This window comes from Puma concolor, chromosome B3, assembly GCF_028749965.1.
Source record: "Puma concolor isolate L17-30 chromosome B3, mPumCon1.1.hap2, whole genome shotgun sequence".
NCBI lineage: Eukaryota > Metazoa > Chordata > Mammalia > Carnivora > Felidae > Puma > Puma concolor.
Genome location: NC_141672.1, coordinates 41,479,837 through 41,504,512, shown reverse-complemented (window position 1 = coordinate 41,504,512; position 24,676 = coordinate 41,479,837). Strand labels below are relative to the sequence as shown.

At 40.0% G+C, this 24,676-nt stretch overlaps 1 protein-coding gene across 2 annotated transcripts in view; it reads left to right on the top strand.

Annotated features, from left to right (window-relative positions):
- Window positions 1-3,131: 3,131 nt before the first annotated feature.
- Window positions 3,132-24,676, top strand: part of PPM1A (protein phosphatase, Mg2+/Mn2+ dependent 1A) — a 52,265-nt gene continuing 30,720 nt past the window's right edge. The window contains exon 1 of one of the 2 annotated variants that reach the window (XM_086709619.1): window positions 3,132-3,433. In XM_086709619.1, the coding sequence (XP_086565745.1) occupies window positions 3,142-3,433 (292 nt within the window). In that variant the 5' untranslated portion in view covers window positions 3,132-3,141. Of the gene's footprint in view, window positions 3,434-7,022; window positions 7,161-24,676 lie in introns of those variants that run through there. The other variant, XM_086709620.1, reaches the window with a different exon arrangement.

Here is a 24,676-nt window from a genome sequence, read left to right as displayed (position 1 = left end):
CATCTCTAACCCATTCAAGACATACCAGCGTGTGCTGGCATATAGATTGGGACACTGTGCTCTAGACTACAAGAGAGACTGAGAGAGCATTATCCATATACAAACTGTAGTGGGAGAAGGATCTACCAGTGAGAAGGAAAAAGGACATGGTGGTCAAGGGTGCCTCATCTATTCTAATTCTTACAATACAATGAGAAGAAGTATACTTGACCTTTGAACAACACAGGATTGAACTGCGCGTGTCCACTTTTTCGCAGAATTTTTACAGTACAGTACTATAAATGTATTTCCCCTTCCTTACGATTTTCTTACTAACATTTTCTTTTCTCTGGCTTATTGTAATGATACAGTATATAATATATATAATATACAAAATATGTGTTAATATGTGTTTTGTGTTATTGGTAAGGCTTCTGATCAACTGTAGGCTATTAGTTGAGTTTTTGGTGAATCAAAAGTTATAGGCAGATTCTCAACTGTACAAGGGGTCAGCATCCCTAAATCCCTGCCATGTCCAAGGGGGTTGAACATGGAGAATGAAATTGAGGCTAATAATTTAAATGACTTGCTTAAGGTCACAGAGCCAGTAAGTGGCCCAGTTGGCACAGTGGATGAGAACCAGTGGAATGCTGGTAAATGTGTAACAATCAGCTTTTCCAAATGTAGTTCTGACATGCCTGTTGGTTAATATTTAAGATAAAACTGAAACAGCAAACGTGTATGGGGACTTACTTTGTCAATGATCTGAGTAGCTCTAGTACAGAACTGGATGTTGTGTACCAGTCACCATGTAACAGCTATAGACATAATATGCTTTGTATTTGTATTTATTTATTTATTATTTATTATTTAGTTAGTTAGTTACTGAGTGAGAGACAGAATGCTCCCACACACAATCAGGGGAGGGACAGAGGGAGACCCTTAAGAGAGAATCTTAAGAGTGTTCTACTCCCAGCTCAGAGCCCCACATGGAGCTCAATCTCACAATCCATGAGATCATGACCTGAGCTGAAATCAAGAGCCAGACACTTAACCAAGTGAGCTGCCCAGGTGCCCACAACATGCTTTTTAAAGTTTAATCTGCATTGACAATTTCTCTGTCACTTAAGTCCAGACAATCAACAAAGTGATAAGTTAAGTCCTGAATGGTGGCACTTGCTGATTTCCATGGTGTAAATACTCCTTTCATAGCCAATTTCAAGCCACTAAAGTGAAGTCACTGAATAGAGCAGTGAGAAGAGATGTGCAATAACACATTACAAAGAATTTTCATCACACAGACACAAGACAGGTAACCTCAAGAGCACAGATAATAATAAGCTATATTAAAATAATTTGGAAGTGGTGAGTTTTTAATACACATTATCTTTGCTTAAATTTCATTTACTTTGAAGTTTTATATAATTTAATTTTTAATAATGGCTTTATTTAACAAACTACTGGCAAACTCCTTGAAAATCTAAGTGTGCTCTCAATGCTAGTAGAAGCCAGCTCCACACACCGTTGTTGACTCTAAGCCCATACAGTTTCCGCTGAGTCTCCTTGCTGCCTTTATTACTGGCATGTAAAAGCTAGAGATGATCTGTAGGATGCAGGGGAAAATCTGGGCACCAGCCATTACTTCTGGTGCCCCTGGATTGCTGCTACTGGACACTTCATTTTCTCCTCTGGAAAGGATGAGAACAACAGTCCTTGCCCTGCCTACCCACAAGGGATGTTGTGAGCATTAAACTGGTTGGTCTAAGTGAGAGTGCTTTGAAAACTGCAGAGCCAGACACAGAAAAAAGTCTTTATTATGATTATCATTTCATCACTGGTGTTCAACCAGGCCACCACCAGTAAGGATACAAAATGGGGGGGGGGGGAGCAGCTTGGTGGCTCAGATGGTTAAGCATGTGACTCTTAATTTTGGCTTAGGTCATGATCTCATGGTTTGTGAGTTCAAACCCCCACATCAGCCTCTGTGCTGACAGTGTAGAGATCCTGCTCGGAATTCTCTCTGCTCGCATGTGTGTTCTCTCAAAAACAAACATGAAAAGAAAAAAGGATGCAAAATGTGTTGCAGCTTTCAAAGATATGGTTTGAGATCTTCAGTAATGCCTACCATAGACAGTAAACCCAGAAAAACTGTTTCTGAGAAGTCCAAATTTTTGCTAGTCTTCACTTACTGAGAGTAGCTATCTATATTGGGAGAAAAGAGATTCTTTTTACTCATTTCTAGCTGTTGTTGGATTGTCTGAGGGGATCTCTCCCTGGGGTTATAGAATGCTTCTTATTTTTAATTATTGAATAAAGATCTTTTGATTTTGTAATTTTGATTTTTCAAGCTGCTTTCCTTTTGGGGCCACACAAATTCACTAAGTTATTTTGTATGGATCATGCCCCTCTGTTGAAGGTGGTTTCTACGTGAATTTGATTAAGTATCCCAAATATCCCAAGTTGAAATTCTAAACTTGATTGCCTTTATAAAAAATGTATACCTTATGCTTGCTGAACTTCTCTTTGGCCTGTAGACAACTTTTCTGCCAGAGTCTTCCCACATCAGGCCCTTTGCCTATGCTGACCCCTCTGCCAAGAAAGCTTTCCCCTGATTCTTTGCAAAGTTAACTCCTCCTCATCCTTTAGCTCAAATGCTACCTTCTTACAAAGGTCTTCTCTGAACACCTGTTTCAAATCATCTCCCCAATCTGTTTTCTTCATAGCACTGATCACAATCTTAATTTCCTTATTTGTTTGCTTTTGTATCTATATCCCTGATTATAATATCAGATCTTTGAGGGCTAGGACTTTTGCCCATTCATATCCTTATCTACTTCCAGCCTAGCATACCATAACTATCTGTTGAACAAATGAATTTGTCTGAAAGGATCCACACCAATGTTGTGGAGCTGTGGCCATATACAGTTCTCTTGAGGTGATAGCCTCCTCTAAAGACTCTCCAAGCCTTCGCCTGTGGTGTTCATGGCAGCCTGCACTTCCCTCAAAAGGCCTAGGAGGAGTCACAGTGGCAACACAAGACTGCTGGCTCGAGTCTGCTCCACCCTAATGGAGCTGCCTCAGTGATGTCACACAGGGCAGGATTCTCTAATCCTTCTCATTCTGTGACAGTCCTTTAAAGACCTAAGTGTTTCATGACTTGACATGGTGCAAGGGGAGGGGGACGATGGAGAAAATAGGACCAGGGTGGGGGGTACACCCCCCACCAACAAAATTAGTTTAGGGGCACTATCCACTGATTTGTACTGCTTCAGGAGAAAGTGCGTAGCAGAGGCTGTAATTTGGGCTAAGATAAGAAAAAGTGAGAAGAGAAGAATGGGGAAAAGAAGGACAAAGGAGATCAAAAAAGAACAGAAGAAAGGGAGAAGAGTGATGAGAAAAGAGAGAAGAGGAAGACATATGAAGAGGTTATATGTGAGAAAGAAACGCGGAACAGGTAATGAAGGTGGAGGAGGAAGAGTTGGATCTCATTCTGCTTGACTTTGTGACTCTTGAGTAGTGAGTGACTGACTTCAGTGGGAAAGGATGGATGGCTGAGGCGAGGGGAATTCTCAGGTGCTTCCTAGAGGGGTCACTTAAAGGGCGACCCTTATTTTGAGAGGCCCAAGCCAGGATGTCTCATGGGTGACTCTCCTGGGTGGATTCACAATAGTAATTTGGGAACAAGTGATTTAACCTTCACTTTAAATTAAGATTGTGGAGGGAAAGAAGAGAGAGTGTTATTGTTAACCAGATTGAACTTCAGACTCCTCACCTCGGCCCCCACCCCCATCCTCACCGCATGCCTCCCAATTACTAGGCTAATCACATACAGTTAAATTCAGGACTTGAAAGCCAATCTTTCAGAAAATCTTCCTCTTTGGTAATTGTAATGTAAACAGATTTCTGATGCAGAGTAGGATTGTGTTGTACCTATAAAAATTACTAAAAAACAATTATGGGAATATATGCTCACTGATGTTTCACAGAAACTCACTATGAACATTCCAAATATGTGTAGGAGCCCCAAGCAAAGCCTTGTAGTTCAAACAAAAAGAAAACTTTTAACTCTCTTTTTTCAATGTCCTTTCCTCCCTTCTAAATAGTTGGGTTTTGCCCATAGCATATTTAGGAAACATAATATTTAGTATAATAATAAGGAGGGGGATATTATAAGATCGAGCATTTTTTTTTTCAACGTTTATTTATTTTTGGGACAGAGAGAGACAGAGCATGAACGGGCGAGGGGCAGAGAGAGAGGGAGACACAGAATCGGAAACAGGCTCCAGGCTCTGAGCCATCAGCCCAGAGCCCGACGCGGGGCTCGAACTCACGGACCGCGAGATCATGACCTGGCTGAAGTCGGAGGCTTAACCGACTGCGCCACCCAGGCGCCCCTAAGATCGAGCATATTTATTCAGACAATACTAAGATATCTTTGTTCCAAACTTTAAAATGTTAGCTTATAACCCATGAGTTTCCTAGTTCATACCAAAATGTCCCTGCAAGCTGTATCCAGAAATAAGAAATAGTAGGAAGGTACAACTTTATCAGCAGTCTGTGGTACACTGTGCAGCCTTCTTCAAAATCTCTTTATGCTCATATTTTCTATTTTTCTGCCTCTTCTGCTATAATTGACCCAGATTCTCCTCCAAGTGTAGAACAGAGAGAAGAAAGATATGGGAGCCTGAACGAAGGAAGCAGAAAGATAGGAAAGCCCTTCAAGTTCACTGTGGTCCACTACTGCCATTGGCTGTCCGGGCTCTGCCTTATGAATAAGAAAATTTGTTTTCCAAGGGCACTTCAAATGGTGGTTGCCACATGGGCTTTTCAGTTTCAGAATGGTAATGAGTCCACTAGCATGCAAATCATGCTGTTACTTGTCTGAAGTATTAAGGATTTCAATACAGAACAGTTTCAAAGATCTTTGATCTAATTTCCTTTTTTTTTTTTTTGGCAAGTGTATGGAGAAGCAATTAGGAAATGTGTCCTCAGATGATACTGGGACCAAATGCATAAGTGAATTTTATTTTCACGTTGTATACCTGGAAAAGATCCATCATCATCTTACTCTAAGAAATTCAAACACCATAGATATTGGGTGGAGTGACTTTTGGGTTCTTTGAAGAATGGGCCTTCCAGTGACTATTTGGTGATACTGTTTTATCCTGTTGTCAGGTTCCAGGCCTAAACGTGAAAGGAACAGAAACTTCCTCAAAAAAAGTCATGTAGAAAAAATTGGAAATGCCTTTCACAGCTTCAAAAACAGCTAAGTGTTCGTTGAATGACAAAAAGAAAAAATAGATTGCTTCTTGATCTAGGAGGTGTGGGGCAAAGTGGTTTTAGGAGATAGTAAGTAGCAATGTAAAAATTGCTACAGTGAGTTCCTCAGATAAAAACGGATAGGACTCATCACATACTAACCTTTTTATTGGCCAGAACACAATTTGGTTAATATTTTCAGGTGTTCTTTTTAAAGTACCTGCCTCCTACACTGAACTATTTATTTGGTTTTTCTTTGTATATACAAGAGCATCTTTTTAAAACGCGGATCTTGCTTTTAAACTTCTCTTCCAGCAAATGTGGTATAGGTCAAATCCCTGAACAGGTTAAGCCTCTGACAAGAAAGGGAAAGGCACCCCAGCCAATGGGAACTCGTGCTGGTGATGTACTGCTCCCAGTTCTGATTCATTGGCCGCCTAGGGTTTGTCATTCTATCCCGGCGTCTGCAAACAGCGTGGGTCGGTTTTCCGTAGACCAGCTAGCTAAACTGGATTGTGGCCGCCTGCATGTGCAGTTTCAATTAGGTTCAGTTGATCTCTAACTCTTAACAGAAACAGCTGTTACGTTTCTGATTATCCTCCAGATTTTGAAAAATCTTTAGTTCCTTAAACCTCGCTGGAGGTCGTAGGAGGTCCCCTGTGACAGAATCACGTGACTGTCTAACATGTGCAAATAAATACAATGTGGAATCTGATGACCTACAGATGGAAAACCTGCCAGAAACTCAGAGCATGTGCCCCGTGTATCGGTTGCATTCGCGTGTGAATGGGTGCTTGTAGGGTGTTGCTGGCCTTCGGGACTCGAGGTGTGTTGTAGCAGAAGCACCTGCGTGGGGCTCCCAGGGTCACTGGTGAGGGTGGCTTAGAGCCCAGGGGGAGGGGGTCTGGCCGCAGCCTGTATCCAACAGTGCGTTTAAACCACAGCAGCGAGGCGGCAACCAGGCCGCGACTGCGCCGGAAAGAGGTCGGTCCTCGGTGTTCAGAGAACGGCGTCTCTGCAGGGAGTGGGGTGTGTATTTAAGACAAGTGGAAGCGCCGGGGCGGGAGGAGCCGACGCCCTAAGGGGGAGCTCCCGAGTCCCGGCTGGACAGACTGTCGGGCTTGGAGAAGCTCTCGACGGCCGGGGCGCCTTACACTCACACACTCTGTCCAGCCCCCAACGCCGGGGGGCATAACGACCCCAGTGCCGGTTCTGATCCGGCATTCGGATGCTCCGTTCGGCCTTCGCCTGGGGCCCTGGCCGCGAGGGGGCTGCGGCGAGAGAAGCAGGGTAGGGCAGTGATGTCATCTGCGGCCGCCCCTCCCCCGCCTGCCGGCCCTCGCCGCAGTTCCTGCCCAACGACATCCGGGTCTCTCCAGCTGCTCCGCCGCGCCGCAGCTGTAGCGGCCGCTGAGCCGCCGGGGCGGGGCTGACAGAGGAGTCGGGGAGGGGCCGCACGGCGCCGTCGTGAGCGCGCCTGCGCGGGGACGCGCTCGAGGCGGCGGTGGCGGCGGCGCTAGGGACGGGAGCGCGCGCGGGAGCGAGGGAGCAGTGGTCTCGGCGCCGGCCCGGCCCGCAGCTTCGGGTGCTCGGGCGGCTGCAGCGCCAGAACGGGTGGTTGGGGAGGGGGGGTGGGGGGGCGCCAGGCAGGTGGGGCGCGAAAGCGATGAATCTTTGGCTCTTCCTCCTCCTCCTCCGGGACCCGCTCTCCGCCTCCCGCTCCAACGCCCGGATGATCTGAGTCGCGAGGGCGCCGAGAGCCGGGGGCCCGGACGCAGCCCGGCTCCTCCTCTCCTCCGCCCCCTCCCCGGCCTGACCTGGCCGGCGGCCGCCGCGGTGACCCCCTTCCAGCCCCCTCCCCGGCCGCCGTCGCCGCCGCTGCCTTGGCCGACCAGGGACCTGCCCGCCCGCGGCTGCTCCGGGTAAGCGCGACGCTTGGGCCGAGGGCGGGCGGGCGGACGGCGCGGGCCTGCGCGGCGGCGGTGGCGGCCAGGCCTGGGCCTGGGGCCTGTAAACAAGCCGGGCGTCTGCCCGGGCGCTCCCGGGAGGAGACACGACAACTCCACCCCCTGGCCCGGCCTCCTTCCCGAAGCCGGGCGGCGGGCGGCGAGGGGTTAACGCTCCGCGAGGGCGGTGGCGGCAGGGAGGCGGGGGCGGAGTGTTGGTGGCTGCGGCGCGGGGAGGGGGCGCGACCCTCCCGCCGCCGAGGCCGGGCGGGTGTTCGTGGCCGCGACGCGGGCGAGGGCCGCAGGCCATCCTGGCTCGAGAGCGGCGGGCGGAACTTTTTTTCCGGGGCGAGGAGTGGGGTGTCGCGGCGCCCGCCCCCTGCCCCCCCCCCCCCGCCCCTGCCCGCCGGGCCGCCCAGGGCTCCAACCCCTGGGAGGGAGGCCGGGAGAAAGAAGGGGGTTGGCTTCCTCTGGACCGGACTTAGCCTCGAGGCACCAAATTCTGGACGGTTTGCTTCAGGTTTATAGGGGGGCTGAGCTGAGAGTGAGGCTCTTTCTGAACTCCAGTCTGTGGTGCCTCCAGTTCATTCATTATTAAGGCATCGAACAAATGCATTGGAGTAAATCACACTGATTTCTTCTCGTATTTTTAACTGTGTAAATTGGTAAAAGTTCTTAACGTCAGAGTTTGATGGTTGAGGTATGGTTCTGTTCTGCCTGTAGATTTTAAATATTTTCTTGAAAGACAGCTGGCTGTGGAGAGCCTTTTAGCAACCGCGGTTTAGATACGTTTTGAACATTTCATCACCCACCTGAGTGAGGTCTTTTTCCTTCTCTCTTCTCAAGCACCGCATGGGATTTACAAATCCACAAAGGTCGTTCTTACGTTGTCCAAAGAAATCTGCGCCGCCCCTACCCTCCCCACTGAATTTTCTGCTAATTGGAATAATGAGCCGAGTGAATTGTAAGAAGTGATTGGAAGAGTAATGGGAGGTGTAAAAATCAATGGGATATAGGTATTAGAAATTCGAAATTAAAAAAATGGTTCTGAGGAAAAAGGCTTAATCTTTTCAAACTCGCACGATGGGATTTTAAACACAACCACTTTTTTTTTTTTTAAGATGCAAAGAGCTCTGAAGAGTCAGAGGATTTATTTATTTAAACTGTACTCTGCTGAGCTTTCTGAGTTCCAGAGCTCACAGGAGTCCAACTGGGCTTACTCCCCAATTCCTCTCTAATTGGAACAACTTCCCTTTTACAGCTTTTATCTTTTTAACATATTGGGCCTTTTACAGGTACTGCATTTCTGTAACTCTTTACAGAGTAGAAAACTGATTAGAGAGATGGTGACCCACCCCACTGCCTATTTTCTAATCCTAGATGTTACCTTTGATTTAATGTTTCTTTGGTCAAAAAATTGAAGCCCAAAGTCACATCCCTGGCCTCGTGTTGTAGTTCTGTTCTTATGTATAACTCACATATATCTGAATAAACATTCAGTCATCTAGGGATGATTACTTTTAAGTTGCAAGTTGCAGCCATTAATGAGAACTTCACATGGAAGTTGCTTAAGACATTTTTGATTTGATATCCTCAAACATTTTTCACCTCAGTGAAGTAATTTTATTATGGGAGGGGTATATTAAGACCAGTAAGGTTTGACTAGCTATCTCAGATTATATTTGAGAAATAACTGTGTTAAATGCTGGTGTCATCAAAATTTCTTTTTTGGTGGAAATTTACATAAATTTGTTTTCACATTCTTTTTTAAAACACAGGTTGTATTTTTTTTTATATTTTAGATTGAAGGGCTGAAGTGATGATCATAATTACAATATAACCTGTTGAAGGGAACACTGCGCTGGGAGATAAGAAATGTTTAGTCATGGCTGTGCTCCAAAATATCTGTGTCCATGGACAAATCCTTTAACCTTTTGAGTCTCAGCTTTTGCATATTGGTAAAGCTAAAGTGGTATACTGTATTGTCAAATGCATGCCCAGTTGTTAAATTTTTTTATTCTGTTAACATTGTCTATTCAGTATGCCTTGACCGTACCAGGGATTTAGATATTTCAGTGTTCTAAAGATGTGTGTTACTTAGAAATAAGTGTCTTAATTAAAAGAATTTTAAATTTGTGATTCTTCTTTACGGAAGATAGTCCTGTAGGTAGGCTTTATTGATTTTTCTGTTGGGATTGGGAAGTCTAGAAAAACTCTTAGGAGAAAGAGGAAGGAAGAACTCTTAGGTCGGAGACAGAGGGTGGTTGAGACTATAGGCTTGAACAAGCACAGGACCCTGGATAGTTTGATGTGAAGAGCATTATAAGAACACATTATATCTTTCTGTGAGTTCAGGCTGGGTTTTGCTGTCTTGACTTGTTAATAAACGTTTGTGTGAAAATTTGTTTCCTAATACCTAACTTTTTTTCAAAGGAATCTATAGCAACATCATGTTGTCACATTGTAAACATTGCTAAGCAGTTACCAAAAACTTACAGTCTTTGAATTTGTTCACATTATGCCTAGACTGTATAATGGCCAACAGAATGTGTAGCTGATTCTGGTTTAACTATGAATGTTTATTTAATAATTTAAAGACTGACATGTCCACAGAGAGCTTGTTATCCTCGAAGTGCTCACGCATGAGAGCTGGATTAATTTCTTAAGGTGTAAGTCTATGATCATGTAGAAATAATTAATTATAGGGTGATATTTTGATGATCCCCCTCCTCCTCCTTCTCCCCCCCCCCATGATTATCGAACTCTTGCCTGAGCACCTGCCTCTGAGTGGTACTGATTACTTTCCATCCTTAGATCAGAGAAGTGAGGCAGCCATGTAAGAAAATTGGCTCAAGTGGAGTCCTATAAGAGTTAAGCAAGAAGATAAAACAAGGTGTGGCCCTGTGAAATATGTGGACGATGGGTGAAGGGAAGGTATGAGGCAACTGGGCAAAAGTTTGTTTCTTCTTGTACCTTGGGTAGTAATTTTATGCCAGAATGTGTTCTTACATTTCAAATAATGTTGGTGGCAAAATTTTTAAAATTCAGTTGCTTCACCTATTATTGCATTATTAACCAAGAAATTCAGTGAATTTCTATCTGGGATGACGAACTGCCCTAATATGAAAGGAGCTTGGGTTAAATGATATCAAAATCAAAAGGTTGATTGTATTCTTCTTTTGCTCTTTCTAATGTGCTTCATATTACATGAGTAAAGATTTTGTATATGATTGAGTCTCCAGAATATATTCCTTGATGACTTTGACCTTTGCAAGTCCTAGCTATCTATATACTACCTAGATAATCTCTTTACCTAGCTTTTCTTTTGCTGAGGCAGGTAGGAGGAGCTAGAGAAAGTAAAGGTTTAAGAGAGGTGAGCTTCTGTGTACCTTTATCTAAAATCTAATAGACTTTAGAATTTGTTAAAGAGACTGAGGGAAAAGTACTAGATGTTAATGTGTATTAATAAAGTAGACTATTGATACATGTGTTTATAAAATAAGAGATGTTTTAAACATTCCTTGAATGTGTGATGAAGAAGGGAGCTTGAGCTTTTATAATTCTTAATATGTTTATTTGGAATCCATTGACTGAGTTTATGTAGGATCTGTATTGAAAGTCATTAGAGTTTTTGTCACTGGTATGATTTAAATTAAAATCCTATGAGACCAAACTACTTCTAGATAAAGTGAATAATAAAAGCCATAGTTTATTATTTGTCAAGCTTTAATTTTCACCACAACCCTCTAACATATATGATGTTATCTCTGTTTTACAAATGAAGAAATACAGACTCAGAATCTAAGTAACATGCCAGAATCAGAACTATGTAGATATAAAAGTATTTTCAAAATCTTCCTAAGTGAATTTGTCCCAATTAAATGAGCCTTCTTGTTCCTAGGAATCAAAAATTGAAAAGCTGAATGTTAACACTATGATTCAGATTAAGTCATCAATTACAAGAGTGTCTTCTGAAAACATTCAGAAGTTAAATTCATTTTGTCATTCCCCAAGTTTCAGAAGTCAACAGAGCTAGACAGTTTTATGTCTTCACCTATCATTGTTCAGATTGAGGAATGGAATCAATATTAAATTCTCAAATGGTTGGTATCCTTAATGAAGGATTAAGGGAAATGTTTCTATGTACGTACAGTCAATACAACCACATTAAAGGCTTTAGAGGGGAGAAGGTGGTAGAATTTCCTAGTGGGGTTATTTGGAGCAAGCCACTTGATTTCTCTAAGTCTTAGTTTTCTTTGTCATATGGAAAAGTCTTTCTTATAAGATATTCTTGAAGATTAAGTGAGATGATTGTGTAAAATACTTCTTCTACCATGAAGAAAGTACTAGATAAACAGTAGCTGCTATTGAGTTTGTGAAATCTTGAGATACAGGAATAGAGACTTACTGAGTCTTTGAGCACAGTTTTAGCAGTGAACCTGAAAGCCATACTATAAGAGATTGAGTAGAGACTTTAGAAGAAGTTGTAAAGATTGTAGGCATATAGAACTTATATATATCTATAAAAGTGAAAAAGTTAAGAGGTAACGGAAGAGAGTATGATTAGATCTATTTGATTATATGAAGCTGGAGAGGTCATGGGTTTGGAGTTAGTGGTTAGGTGGGAATAGACAGTTAAACAGAGGATAAAGAATAAGAGTAATAAAGCAACCGTGAATGTTTAGACTAGAGTGATCAGTAAGTGAGGAAAGACAAGGGTTGCTATTTTGAAGAGGAGTTACAGTCTATGATTAGAAATGGGCAAGAAGATACTGCTACAGGAAAAAAAATGTGAGAGAGTGAGAAAACTAAATTATTCTAATTAACCAGTTCTTGTAAAAAAAAAAAAATAGGGAGTCTTTACATAAATATATTAAGGTTTTCAGGTGGCTCCTGTGTCCTTTAAGGTTGAAAAATTGTATTGAAATACTACAGGTCTTGTCACTTCATACCCAGACCATGGTTTCAGCACTCCAGCTGGTCTTTCCCACTTTCATCTTGTGCTGCATCTCCCTCCCCCATTCTATAAACCATTACAAACCCCGTCCTAATAAACTATTCGCACCATATTATTTCTTTGCTCCGCATACTCAGTGATTCCCTTTTCCTCCATGTTCAGAAATCTTTGTTGGGCTTTTGACACTTTCCATGACTGAACCTCAGGACTGATCTATTTCAGCCAAACTGGTACACTTTCCATCTCTAGAACACACCCTGTACTTTTCTCTCAGTGGATTGTCTGTCACTCATGCTAAGTGGTAGCTTGGAATTCTTGCCCTTCCTTTTCCAGCTTTTGCTTTCCTCTGTATCAAAGCTCTTTTCTAGTATTTCCTCTCCCACAAAGCCTTCTCTGATCACAATGTTTCATCTCTCATTTCTCTGTACTTCTATAGTAGTATCTATTGTATTATTTGTGTGGCTTTAATAGTATACTGCTAGGTGTCTGTGTTGTAATTATAATTGTTCAGTTTAATTACAAATTCTGACGGGGAAAATACAATAGCTTTTTATTATCCCTGAAGCCTGCCACAGGACCTTGTGGATAGTAGATACTCAGATATTTTGTAAATAGTAGGCACAATCTACCTGAGAGTGGGAGTGATTGCTTTGGAGGTGGTGGAAAAAGTTAAGAGCTTTCAAGTAGTGGACATTGCTGCTTTTCTTCCTATGTATTATTTTCGTTGAACCTGGATATTTAAGTGTGAAGATCATACAAATCAGAAATGTGGGAGAGTTCTTACGTTGGTGTAGAAAATTAGGTTGATTCTAGACCTAATGGTTTCATTTTAATTTCCAGTTAAGGGTTAATAGGACATTCATAATCTTGCATCTCTTTCCAGAGTTATATTTGCAGATATTATGACCTAGGCAACCTTTTAACCGGAGTGGTGGAATCACAGTAATTAGATGATGTATTAGTTAAAGATGGGAGATAACTCAACTGATTTAATTTAAACCAAAATAAATGTCTAACATTATGAATAGTCTGTTCATATGAACCTTAAAGCTAAACTTTAAACCATATCAAACTGTTAAACTATTTCCAGTATTTGAAAAATGCATAGTAAAATTTCCTTTATTGAATTTTAAAATGAATAATTTTATATAGATAGTCTGTGGCTGCTTAGACTCCTTTATTGAGGTATGATACTAATGAGACCAGAATCATAAATTTGATTCTTTGTGTGCCTTTTAAGTTTTTCTAGCTTTAACATTAGCTACTAACACTGATAGCTAATATTATTGAGCAGTATGCCAGGCATTATCATAGAAAATTTTTAATTACTATCTCATTAAATCTTCATATTTCTGTATATGAGGTAGATACTACTGTTAGTTGTATCTTAACAGATGAGGAAATTGAGACAGGTTAAGTTACTTGTTCAGTTTCACAGCTAGTAACAGAAGCTAAACACATGTCCTTGGACTTCTCATAGTTGTTATATATATGCAGTTTTATTGCTTCTGCTAAAAGAAATTGTTGGCAGTTGTGATGGTTTAGAAAATCTTTGATTATACTGGGGTGCCTGAGCGGCTCAGTTGGTTAAGCATCCAGTTCTTTAAAAAAAAATTTTTCTTTTGATGTTCATTTATTTTTGAGAGAGAGACAGCATTGTGGGGGGAGGTGGGGGAGGAGAGGCAGAGAGAGGGAGAAACAGAACTTGAAACAGGCTCCTGGCTCCAGGCTGTCAGCACACAGCCCGACATGGGGCTTGAACTCACAAGCTGTGAGATCATGACCTGAGCTGAAGTCAGATGCTTAACTGAGCCACCTACGTGCCCTGATTAAGCATCCAACTCTTGATTTCAGCGCAGGTCATGATCTCACAGTTCGCGGGATCGAGCCAAACATCGGGCTCTGCACTAACAGTGCTGAGCCTGCTTGGGATTCTCTCTTTCCTTCTCTATCTGCTCTTCCCCTGCTCATGCACGCGCTCTCTCTTTTTCTCTCTAAATAAATAGATACAAAGAAAATCTTTGATTTTGAAGCTTATAACTGCATTTCCATCATACTCAATGAGTGAATCTTGTGATTGAGCTGGGTCTGAGGTAGACATGTACACTAAATTTGAAAAGTATAGTGTCATATGTCACATCATGTCAGCTCTGTTTAGAGCTTTTTACCAAGTACTGGGGCCATTGGCTGGCTCACGTCCATGGAGTATGTGACCTTTGATGTCTGGATTGTGAGTTTGAGCCCCACTGTTGGATGTGGAGATTACTTAAAAATAAAATCTTTTTTTTTTTTAAAAGGAGCTTTTTACCAAGAACTATTAAATTTTGTTATATAAAAAGAATATAAGATAAAGGCATAATATAACTGGTACCACAAGCCACATGCAATTTTACCTTACTTATGTTCACTACTTTGCAACCCACTGACATGATTTCATCATTCCTTTATTCAAATGAAATTCTTAGTGAATTTAAGAAGAATTCTTAGTGAATTTAAGAATATAGCACAAGCTACCTAATTGGGCTTACAGTAAAAGTTATACTATAAATGGAATATTTCATTATTAAGATTTTTTAAAAATAAATCTTTGAAAGCAAGGACCAGGTTTCATTTGTTTTAAGTAGATGTTCAATATTGGATTGTTTAATCCTTGTAGTCTCCTTGCTTACTTTCTGATGAACACATGACAAAGAAAATTGATTGTGAGCCAGAAATATAGCAAACTATGAGAACATAGGTCACATACAATCCATTTTAAATTTAGGCTCATTCTTTTTATTCAAATCTGTGTTATGACTATCTCAGGCAGGGATGTAGATAGATAAATGGGTTTTTTGTGTGTTTTGAGTCATGCTATATGTAGCTTAATTATTTCTCTTAATATGTTATTCAAGAACTATTCTGGTGTTTCTAAGAATGTAATTCATTACTGACTGAATAAAGGCCTTGGCTTTTTTTGTTTGTTTGTTTTTGTTTTTTAAGTATTGCTCCTTTTCTTTAGTGTGAGTGGTAGAAAAGTGCATCTAATTTGACATTATATCTATAGGAGATGCAACTTGCTTACTTACCTTTGTTACCAAATTTCAGAAATGAAAATATTAAGGGTAAGCAATGAGTGGCTATATATTGGTTCTTCTTCTCTTGTTTTGCAAACAGGATTGTTTACAAGGTTTACAATTGTTTACAGATTGCTTACCAGGCTTTAGAAAAACATCTTTGCAGTATGCCATTATGCTTTAGAATGTAAATAGATAGTAAATAAAATTTTCACTATTTAAAACAGTAGTTATTATCCTTGCTGAGAGTGTGTAAGCCTGTTTGGGATGTTAGGGGCTGATCTTAGAAATAGCAGATTTTGTTTTGCTGTCAACCCACAACTTAACCCTATATTAATTACTCCATATCTGTCATCTTCATTTTTCTCTATCTATGTAAATGCTTCCTGATAGTATAAGTACTGTACTTCTACTAGTCAGCGGTGTAGTGTGATCTAGTGTAATGGTTTGCTATAGTCAATAGAATAAGGAGCTCCTTAAGTGCAAATGAGATTAATTCATTTTATACAGTAAAACTCCCAGACTAAGTTAAAGATACTTTTGTTTAAAATACATTGAAAGAGGATTTCTTAGCTCTCAGAAATTATTCCTTTGTGTCTAAATTACCTTGTACTTGGGGTGCCTGGGTGGCTCAGTCGGTTAAGCGTCCTACTTCGGCTCAGGTCATGATATCACGGTCCGTGAGTTCGAGCCCCGCGTCAGGCTCTGTGCTGACAGCTCAGAGCCTGGAGCCTGCTTCAGATTCTGTGTCTCCCTCTCTCTCTCTGACCCTCCCCCATTCATGCTCTGTCTCTCTCTCTCTCAAAAATAAACATTAAAAAAAATTTTTTTTAATTACCTTATACTTTGCTTCTCATATAGAAAAGACTTTTAAAATTTTACCCATTCATGACTTGATTGAGGAGATAAATAGCACAGGGAAAGAGACTGTATAGGCTCTAACTTACAGTCAAAACGACATCTTTCTCTTTTGTTTCCTCTGGTGTGTCTTCTGTGGCATTTTTCAACAATAAGAGTATGTAACTAATGATGTCAAGAAACTTTTAAAAGTCATTAATGAACACTAATCTGAAAATCAGATTTTTGATTAATAGGCTGCACATTTGTTTTAGGGTCCAATATTTTCTTACTAGAAATCAATTAAATTTCTGTAGAGATTTTAAAAATTAGATTATGCATTTTGTAGAAAAACAAGATGGAAATGGTAGGATATAGTTTGTTTGCAGAGGTCATCGTCCGGGAATACCTTTCCTGGGTAGAAAAGAATTCCTAACTCTGTTGACAAAAGAGAAGTCATGATAATGGCTGTCACTCCTTTGTCCTACATATTAAAGTGTCTGACTATATGCAAAGTACTATGAACAAAAAAGATATAATCCCTTCCTTCATGGATCTTACAATCTAAAATGAGTGAGAATTCACAGGGTCTTCTGTGCTATGATAAGGGTAGAATACAGGATTCTGTGAGCTTATGACTAATGGTAGATCTATTTCCTGAGACAGGGAACTGAGTAGAAGTGGCAGGGCATTGAAAAATTCACTTTAGGTCATGTCATTTGAGGTGTGGCTAATCAAGTATAGGAGGTAGTTGGATATATATATTTTTTGAGCTCTTAGAAAGATAGAATCTTCACTTAAAAAAAAACAAATGTTTTCTCTTCCCCAACACCCTTTTCCATACACAAAATATCTCATCAAAACTTGTGGACTCAGTGAATGAATCTGTTTTGAAATGTATGGACCGAAGTCTTTCTCTTAGAGGCAAATATTTTTTGGTCCTCTTTTCTGTATTTTGTGTAAAATACTTAGAATTGCTACATATTGTTAAGACAATAAATCTTTTATTGTCTTAAATATTAAGTAAGTTTTATTTCCGCTTCTTTCAGGTTATCAGCAAACATATAAATGCTCAGTCACACGGGGGTTTGTTTATTTTAAGCAAAAGGAAAAAGGATGGATTGGCTAAGGGAGTCAGTTATTTTCTAGGTCAGTCTGAGTCTGAATCCTCAAATATGCAAGGATTAAAAAATAACAGACTGGAAATTGAATCCACTTCTGTAGACAGTTACTCAAAACTGAGAAATTTGCAATAGTTGACAGATGAGGCAAATTGAAATTGTGAATACTATAGAACATTCTTAGAAAACTTTAAATAGCTCCATGTTTTCCACGTCTTTTCAATGTTTTGCTCATACTATAGCTGTTAGTGAAAATAGGTCAGTGTCTAATTTTTATAGTCACTAGAAACCTCAAACTAAATTGAGCTTAGATACTTTTCAGGTAATTATGTACTTCTAAAGTTTACTTTTAAAAATTATGCAGTACATACCTAGAAGTTTAATAAGACTACCTTATGGAGCATGTAGTTCATATCACAGCACATGTCTAGAAGATATTGACACATTAAAAAATCATGAAATATGGGGCACCTGAATGGCTCACTGGGTTGAGCAACTGACTCTTGATTACAGCTCAGGTCATGATCCCAGGGTCCTGGGATCGAGCCCCACGTTGGATCATGGAGCCTGCTTGGGATTCTTTTTCTCCCCCTGCACCTTGCTTTCCACCCCCCCCCCCCATAAATAAATAAAAATTTTAAAAATTTAAAAATAAAGTAAATAAATTGTGAGAAAACATGGAGGAAACATCAAAAGCAACAAGCTCTGACTTGCACACACCATGTGAAATTGAGACTGCTGCTCATAGCCTGCACAAAGTAACTATGGTTTGGGTAAGTTGTATATTTTTCTTTAAGTTTATTTATTTACTTTGATAGGGAGAGAGCCATTGAGCACGTGTGTGCATTAGCAAGGGAGGGGCAGAAGGTGAGAGAGAATCCCAAATAGTTTCCCTGCTCAGTGCAGAGCCTGACGTGGGGCTAGATCTCGGACCATGAGATCATGACCTGAGCCAAAATCTAGAGTCAGACATTTAACCAACTCAGCCACCCAGGCACCCCCAAGGTAGTTGTATATTTTTACCTAATTCAGCGAAGACTAATTATTTTTGAATAATTTTTGGTCGGAAAAAAATGACCTGTGTCATGGACTTCATGGAAATGCTATTTAGCATAGAAGAGCTGTATTTGACTTATTTTGCTTGGTTTGCTTGGTCACTTTTGGTTTGCTTTTTGAAATTTCATTTTTAAGGTTTTAATTTAGGACATTTAAATTTAGGTATTATTTAATTCTGTAACAGTCTTTTTGCATTATAATTCCTCTGGATGAAATTCGGTTTTTTGGAAGAAATAATTTAAATCAAAGAGTGAAGTCAATATTTAGTTGAAGCTGTAAGATGAAATATTGGGCAGCTAAGGAAGTTTTCAGATAATCTTTGAAAAACTTTAATGTAGTATTTTCCATGTTGTCCCATATAATCTATAGTCATCTTTAAAAATCTTTTAATGCAGGAACACCTGCGTTGCTCAGTCAGTTAAGCGCTGGACTCTTGATTTTGGCTCAGGTCAAGATCTCAGGGTTTGTGAGATGAGCCTCACATCCGGTTCTGCCCTGACAGCTCAGAGCCTGCTTGGGATTCTCTCTCTCCCCATCTCTTTTGTCCCTCCCCCCACTCGTTCTCTCGCCTGCTTTCAAAAATAAATAAATAAACTTGGAAAAAAATAAAAATAATCTTTTTATGCAAAATAAAATATAGATACAGAAAACCGTGTAAAACCATCTTTTTAAATGGCTTTATTGAACAGTCTTTATTGAGATATAACTCACATAGCATAAAATTGACCCATTTAAAGTTTGTATCTCAGTAGTTTTTAGCGTATTCGCAGAATTGTGCAACCATTAACCACAATTTAATTTTAGCACATTTATATCTCCCCCAAAGAAACTTTATACTCATTAGCAGTCACTCCCCATTCTCCTCTCCCCCAGCCCTTGTCAACCACTCATCTACTTTCTTGTCTCTATAGATTTTTTTTTGATATTTCATATAAATGCAATCTTAGATAACTTTTTGATCAGTTTATAAGCATGTTGTATATCTTATGAGATAACCAGTGATGAATAATGTAGCCTCCTTTTATAGCTTGAATAATTGTGGTTTCCTTGTCCTCTGACCAGGAAAAATTATTCAGTAATTGGAAGACTGTATCCAAATTTAAACCAAGAATCAGGCTCTTCACTAGTATTAAAACTTCAAAGAACATGTACCATTAGTCCTTATCTCCAGTACTGTGGGTTGCTCAGTAGCCCCTCAGCTTTCCCTGAAGTGTGTGTAGTAGCCATTTCTCTTCTACCTTGTAAACTCAATCTTGATGAGTTCACTGAAATGTTTCCCCTCGCAGCTGACTTGCCTGAACTCTACCTTCTTACTCCCCTAAACCCAAGAATGAGAAACAATTAAAGGCAAGAACAGGAAAATAGAACAGATTGTGATCAAGGTTGTAAGAACAGGAAGAGAAATGGTATAAAGTTTGCAAGGAGACTGAATTTGTAGATACAAGAATAAAACTTGGAGGCTGTGTAGGAGAGAATAAGACCTAGAGGGAAGAAAAGGCAAAGATGTTATAATGTAGTAGAAGAAAGGAATTTTTTTAAGTTCTCAGTTCTGAATGTTGAATTTTAGTCATAATGTCAGTGAGACACAAATGATAATTCCATTTTCTGATGAGATTTAATGCCCTTGATATATTTTGTTTGCATAACTTTGTATAGGAACTTTGAAGCTTAACTATAGTCATGGTTTTGTTTGTTTGTTTGTATGTTTTTTGTTTTTTGGGGGTTGTTTGAAGATCTTCAGGTTTGAACCAGTGCAGCATGGGAAACCCTTATTATCTTGGGATTATTGTTCAGAGATATTCCACAGAAAATTGAATGGCACTGTCCCCCCTAGAATTTCAAATTGGAGGGGCAGAATCACGCTAATTGAGAGGTTGCTTCTGCCAAAGAAGATTTGATTTGATAGATCAGAGGCCTTCTGGTTGGATTAGAATTGTCAGTAGGATTTTAAGAGCATTTGCTAAACGTGCCCCCAAAGAGCCACAGTCCTACATCAAGTTTTAAAGGAGTAAAATCCTATAATAAGCAAAGTCAAAATTTGGGAGGAGGGGAGTACAAAACTGATGGGAACTGTTTGTGCGTGTATTTTACATTTTGGATGACATATTTAAAACCCTATATTCAGTTCCTTATCAGAAATATTGCCAGGGTGCTTGGGTGGCTCAGTTGGTTAAGTATCCAACTCTTGATTTCCACTCAGGTCATGATCTCACAGTGGTGAGATCCAGCCCTGCATCAGGCTCCGTGCTGGGTGTGGAGCCTGCTTAGGATTCTCTCTTTCCCTCTCCTCTCTCTGCCCTTCCCCAACTCGTGCTTGTTCCCACTCTCTCTCTCAAAAAAAATATTGCGTACTGTATTTGTATATAACTTTTTAAAGGAGCAGGTGATGAAGATAGTTTTCTTTAGAACAATTGAGATTCATTATTTAACATGAAATATGTTATATGATTTAAATGTTTTTAGTATTGGAACCCTAAGTTTATAAAATGTGTGAATAATTTTTTTAATAACAAGGACGTGTTTCTTTTCAAAAGAACTCTATTATAAATCTGCATAATTCTTTTATAGGTTATATTGTAGGAGAAACTTAAGAGTACAGTTATTTGTTGATTTAACTATCAGATTGAGCTTTATTAAAAGAATATTTAAATTTTTTTTTTTAATGTTTATTTTTGAAGGAGAGAGAGAGACACAGAGCATGAGCAGGGGAGGGGCAGACAGAATCTAAAGAGGGAGACAGAATCTAAAGCAGGCTCCAGGCTCTGAGCTGTCATCACAGAGCCCCACATGGGGCTCAAACTCACGAACCATGAGATCATGACCTTAGTGGAAGCCGGACGCTTAACTGACTGAGCCACCCAGGCGTCCCTAAAAGAATATTTAATAAGAAACCTGTGAAAATATTTTAGGTCTGAGGGAGATTGGAGCAACATTCCGGAGGTCTTAGCCCTATGAGCTGCAAACTAATGGACCCTATAAGAAACTTCTAACTGAAGTAAGATGGGGCTGCCTGGGTGGCTCAGTTGGTTAAGAGTCTGACTTCAACTCAGGTCATGATCTGTGGTCTGTGAGTTTGAGCCCCACATGGGGGGTGGGGGGCTGACAGCTCAGAGCCTATAGCCTGCTTCAGATTCTGGGTCTCCCTCTCTCTCTGCCCCTCTTCTGCTTGCACTCTCTCTCTCAAAAATAAATAATTAAATAAAAATAAATAAAGATGTACAAATTTAGAGACTATGATTTATGTATATTTAGAAAATAGATAATGGGTCACCTGGATGGCTTGGTTGAGCATCTGACTCTTGATTTTTGGCTCAGGTGATGATCCCAGTGTTGTGGGATTGAGCCCCATGTTAGGCTCCGTGCTGAGTGTGGAGCCTGCTTAAGATTCTCTATCTCCCTCTGCCCCTCTCCCCTGCTTGCCTGTGCTCTCTCTCTCTCACATACACAATTAAAAATAAATAAAATATGAGATACTAGAGGAGCGTTTGTTAAATGAGATTAAGCTGTATGTATAGAGTAAGGTACCATTATTTTACTGGTGTTTTCTGATTTCATAGTGGAATAAATATTGATTATAGAGTATAAAGAACTCTGCTACTACTACCATGTTCTAGGGAGTTGACATCAACAGAGAGAGATTAGTTAATAGTTCCTGGGCTTTCAGGGGTCATACAATGTCCAAGTCTTAAATTTCTAAGAACCTACTTATGTGGACTATTTATGCTACTTTCTGTTTATGGAGAATTTGATTTTCTATTTCTCCTTCCCCTTTCCCTCATCCTTTGGTTGTAGGTTGTTTTTTTTTTTTTTTTTTTTTTAATTTTTTTTTCAATGTTTTTTATTTATTTTTGGGACAGAGACAGAGCATGAACGGGGGAGGGGCAGAGAGAGAGGGAGACACAGAATCGGAAACAGGCTCCAGGCTCTGAGCCATCAGCCCAGAGCCCGACGCGGGGCTCGAACTCACGGACCGCAAGATCGTGACCTGGCTGAAATCGGACGCTTAACCGACTGCGCCACCCAGGCGCCCCTGGTTGTAGGTTTTTTTGAAGTGAACATAATTTTATTTATTTATTTCTTCAAATCAGTCAACTACATTTATTGCGTTCGTTTTTAGTCTGTTGTCATCCTTTGAAATTTTGTTATCAACAAATTTTTAATTCTTTTAAAAAATTTTTAATTCTCGGGGCACCTGGGTGGCTCAGTCAGTCGGGCGTCTGACTTCAGCTCTGGTCATGATCTCACGGCACTCATGAGTTAAAGCCCTGTGTCAGACTGTGTGCTGACAGCTCAGAGCCTGGAGCCTGCTTCTGATTCTGTGTCTCCCTCTCTCTGCCCCCACGCCGCTTGTGCGCGTGCGCTCTCTCTCTCTCAAATATAAATATTAAAAATAAGTAAATAAATTTTTAATTCTTAATTTCCAAAAGTGGCATTTAATTCTTTCCCAATTTGCCTGGTGATTTTTAAATAATTTCTTCTCATTTTCGTGTGTGTGTGTGTGTGTGTGTGTGAGAGAGAGAGAGAGAAAAATCTTGTTAAATACTCCTTACGTAGTTATTTTATATCTTATATTTGTCATGTTAACTCCTACTCATGGCAGCCTGTTTCCTTGTATATTTGGTGAGTTTTTTTTTTCTGTGAGCTCATATTTGATTAAACACAACATTCCTTTATCTTCTGTATAACTGTCTATAATTTTATTTCCTCTTTTTGTAGCATAAAAAAGTCATTTTCTTTTTTATATTTAACACCTAATGTAATCAGCCAATATATTTTATTATGCTTAACTGTTCCTTATATCTCATTCCTGGATTTACCTTTCTTGCTAAAGTATATCCTTTAGTAATATTGTTAATAACAGAGTGTGGCCTGTAGATATCTGTAGTTTTTGTCTGAAAGTATATTTTATACATTTCTTTCTTTTTTAGCAAATAAAGACTTTTTGGCTAATAGGTACCCCCCTTTCCTATTAGTACCCTCAAGGTATTATTTCATTGTATTATGAAACTTGACTCCCTGAGAAGTCTGGTTTCTACCTAGCTGTTAGGCTTTTGTATATAATTTTTCTCTCTGATAGTTTTAAAAAGATTCCTTTTCTGTATCTGTCACCACTGTGTGACCTTTGGCAAGTTGCAAACAGAGATAATGAGATGTTATCTGTGTTGTGGGGGGGTTGTAGCAGTGATTACATTAATCTATGTAAAATGTATATAGGACAGAGTCCTGTTTTTAAGTGTGATATAAATATTACTATTCTAAACACATTCTCATATGCCTAGATATGTGTATGCTGTGCTGTATGTAAGTATTCCTTGAAATACGTGGTTGATGCATTGTTGATCTAAAGACGAGTATCTTTCAATTCTAGAAAATTCTCTAACCTTTATATTTTTCTTTTTAAAAAATGTTTAATGTTTATTTTTGAGAGAGAAAGAGACAGAATGCGAGTGGGTTGGGGCGGAGAGAGAGGGAGACACGGGATCAGAAGCAGGCTCCAGGCTCTGAGCTGTCAGCACAGAGCCTGGTGCGGAGCTCGAAAAGATCATCATGACCTGAGCCGAAGTCAGACGTCTTTTTTTTTATTTTTAAAAATTTTTTTTTTTTAACATTTTTTTTTTATTTATTTTTTTGGGACAGAGAGAGACAGAGCATGAATGGGGGAGGGGCAGAGAGAGAGGGAGACACAGAATTGGAAACAGGCTCCAGGCTCTGAGCCATCAGCCCAGAGCCCGACGCGGGGCTCGAACTCACGGACCGCGAGATCGTGACCTGGCTGAAGTCGGATGCTTAACCGACTGCGCCACCCAGGCGCCCCGTCAGACGTCTTTTTAAAAAATTTATTTTTAAGTAATTTCTACACCTAACATGAGACTTGAACTTAGATTTCTGAGATCAAGAGTCACATGGTTTACTGACTTAGTCAGCCAGGTGCCCCTAAATTTTTGAATATTGCTTTTGTGGTGTTCATTTTAATCTCTGTGTTATGTTCCAGATACTACCTAAGTATCAGTTTTCAATTTACTAATTACCCTCTTGACTTTATTCAGCTAGAGTTCACATGGCCTCAGTTGTTTTAATTTTCAGTGAATATTTTTTCCTTTTCAGGATCTCTGTCTCTAATAGCCACCTATTCTGATTTGGTTTCTGTTTAAAATTTTTTCCCTCTTCATGTCTATTGTTTTGTTTGTCCATGTTAGTTGTTTTTTTTTTTCCCCTCATGTGTTTTGGAATTCGGTTTTGCATTCTCATGTTAGAAGTTTTTTGTTTTCGCCCTTATCCAGTGTTTTTGTATGTGCCCACATCTTGGCCCTAGGGTGTCCAGTCTGAAACCATGTCTTATATTGGAGGTGTGGTTCCTGGTTCTCAATAGCATCAGAATCAGCCTTATCTCTCCCAAGAAAAGACAGACTAAAAGATTTCTATACTTCTGCTCACTGGGCACCTAACTTCATTCAAAGTATAGCC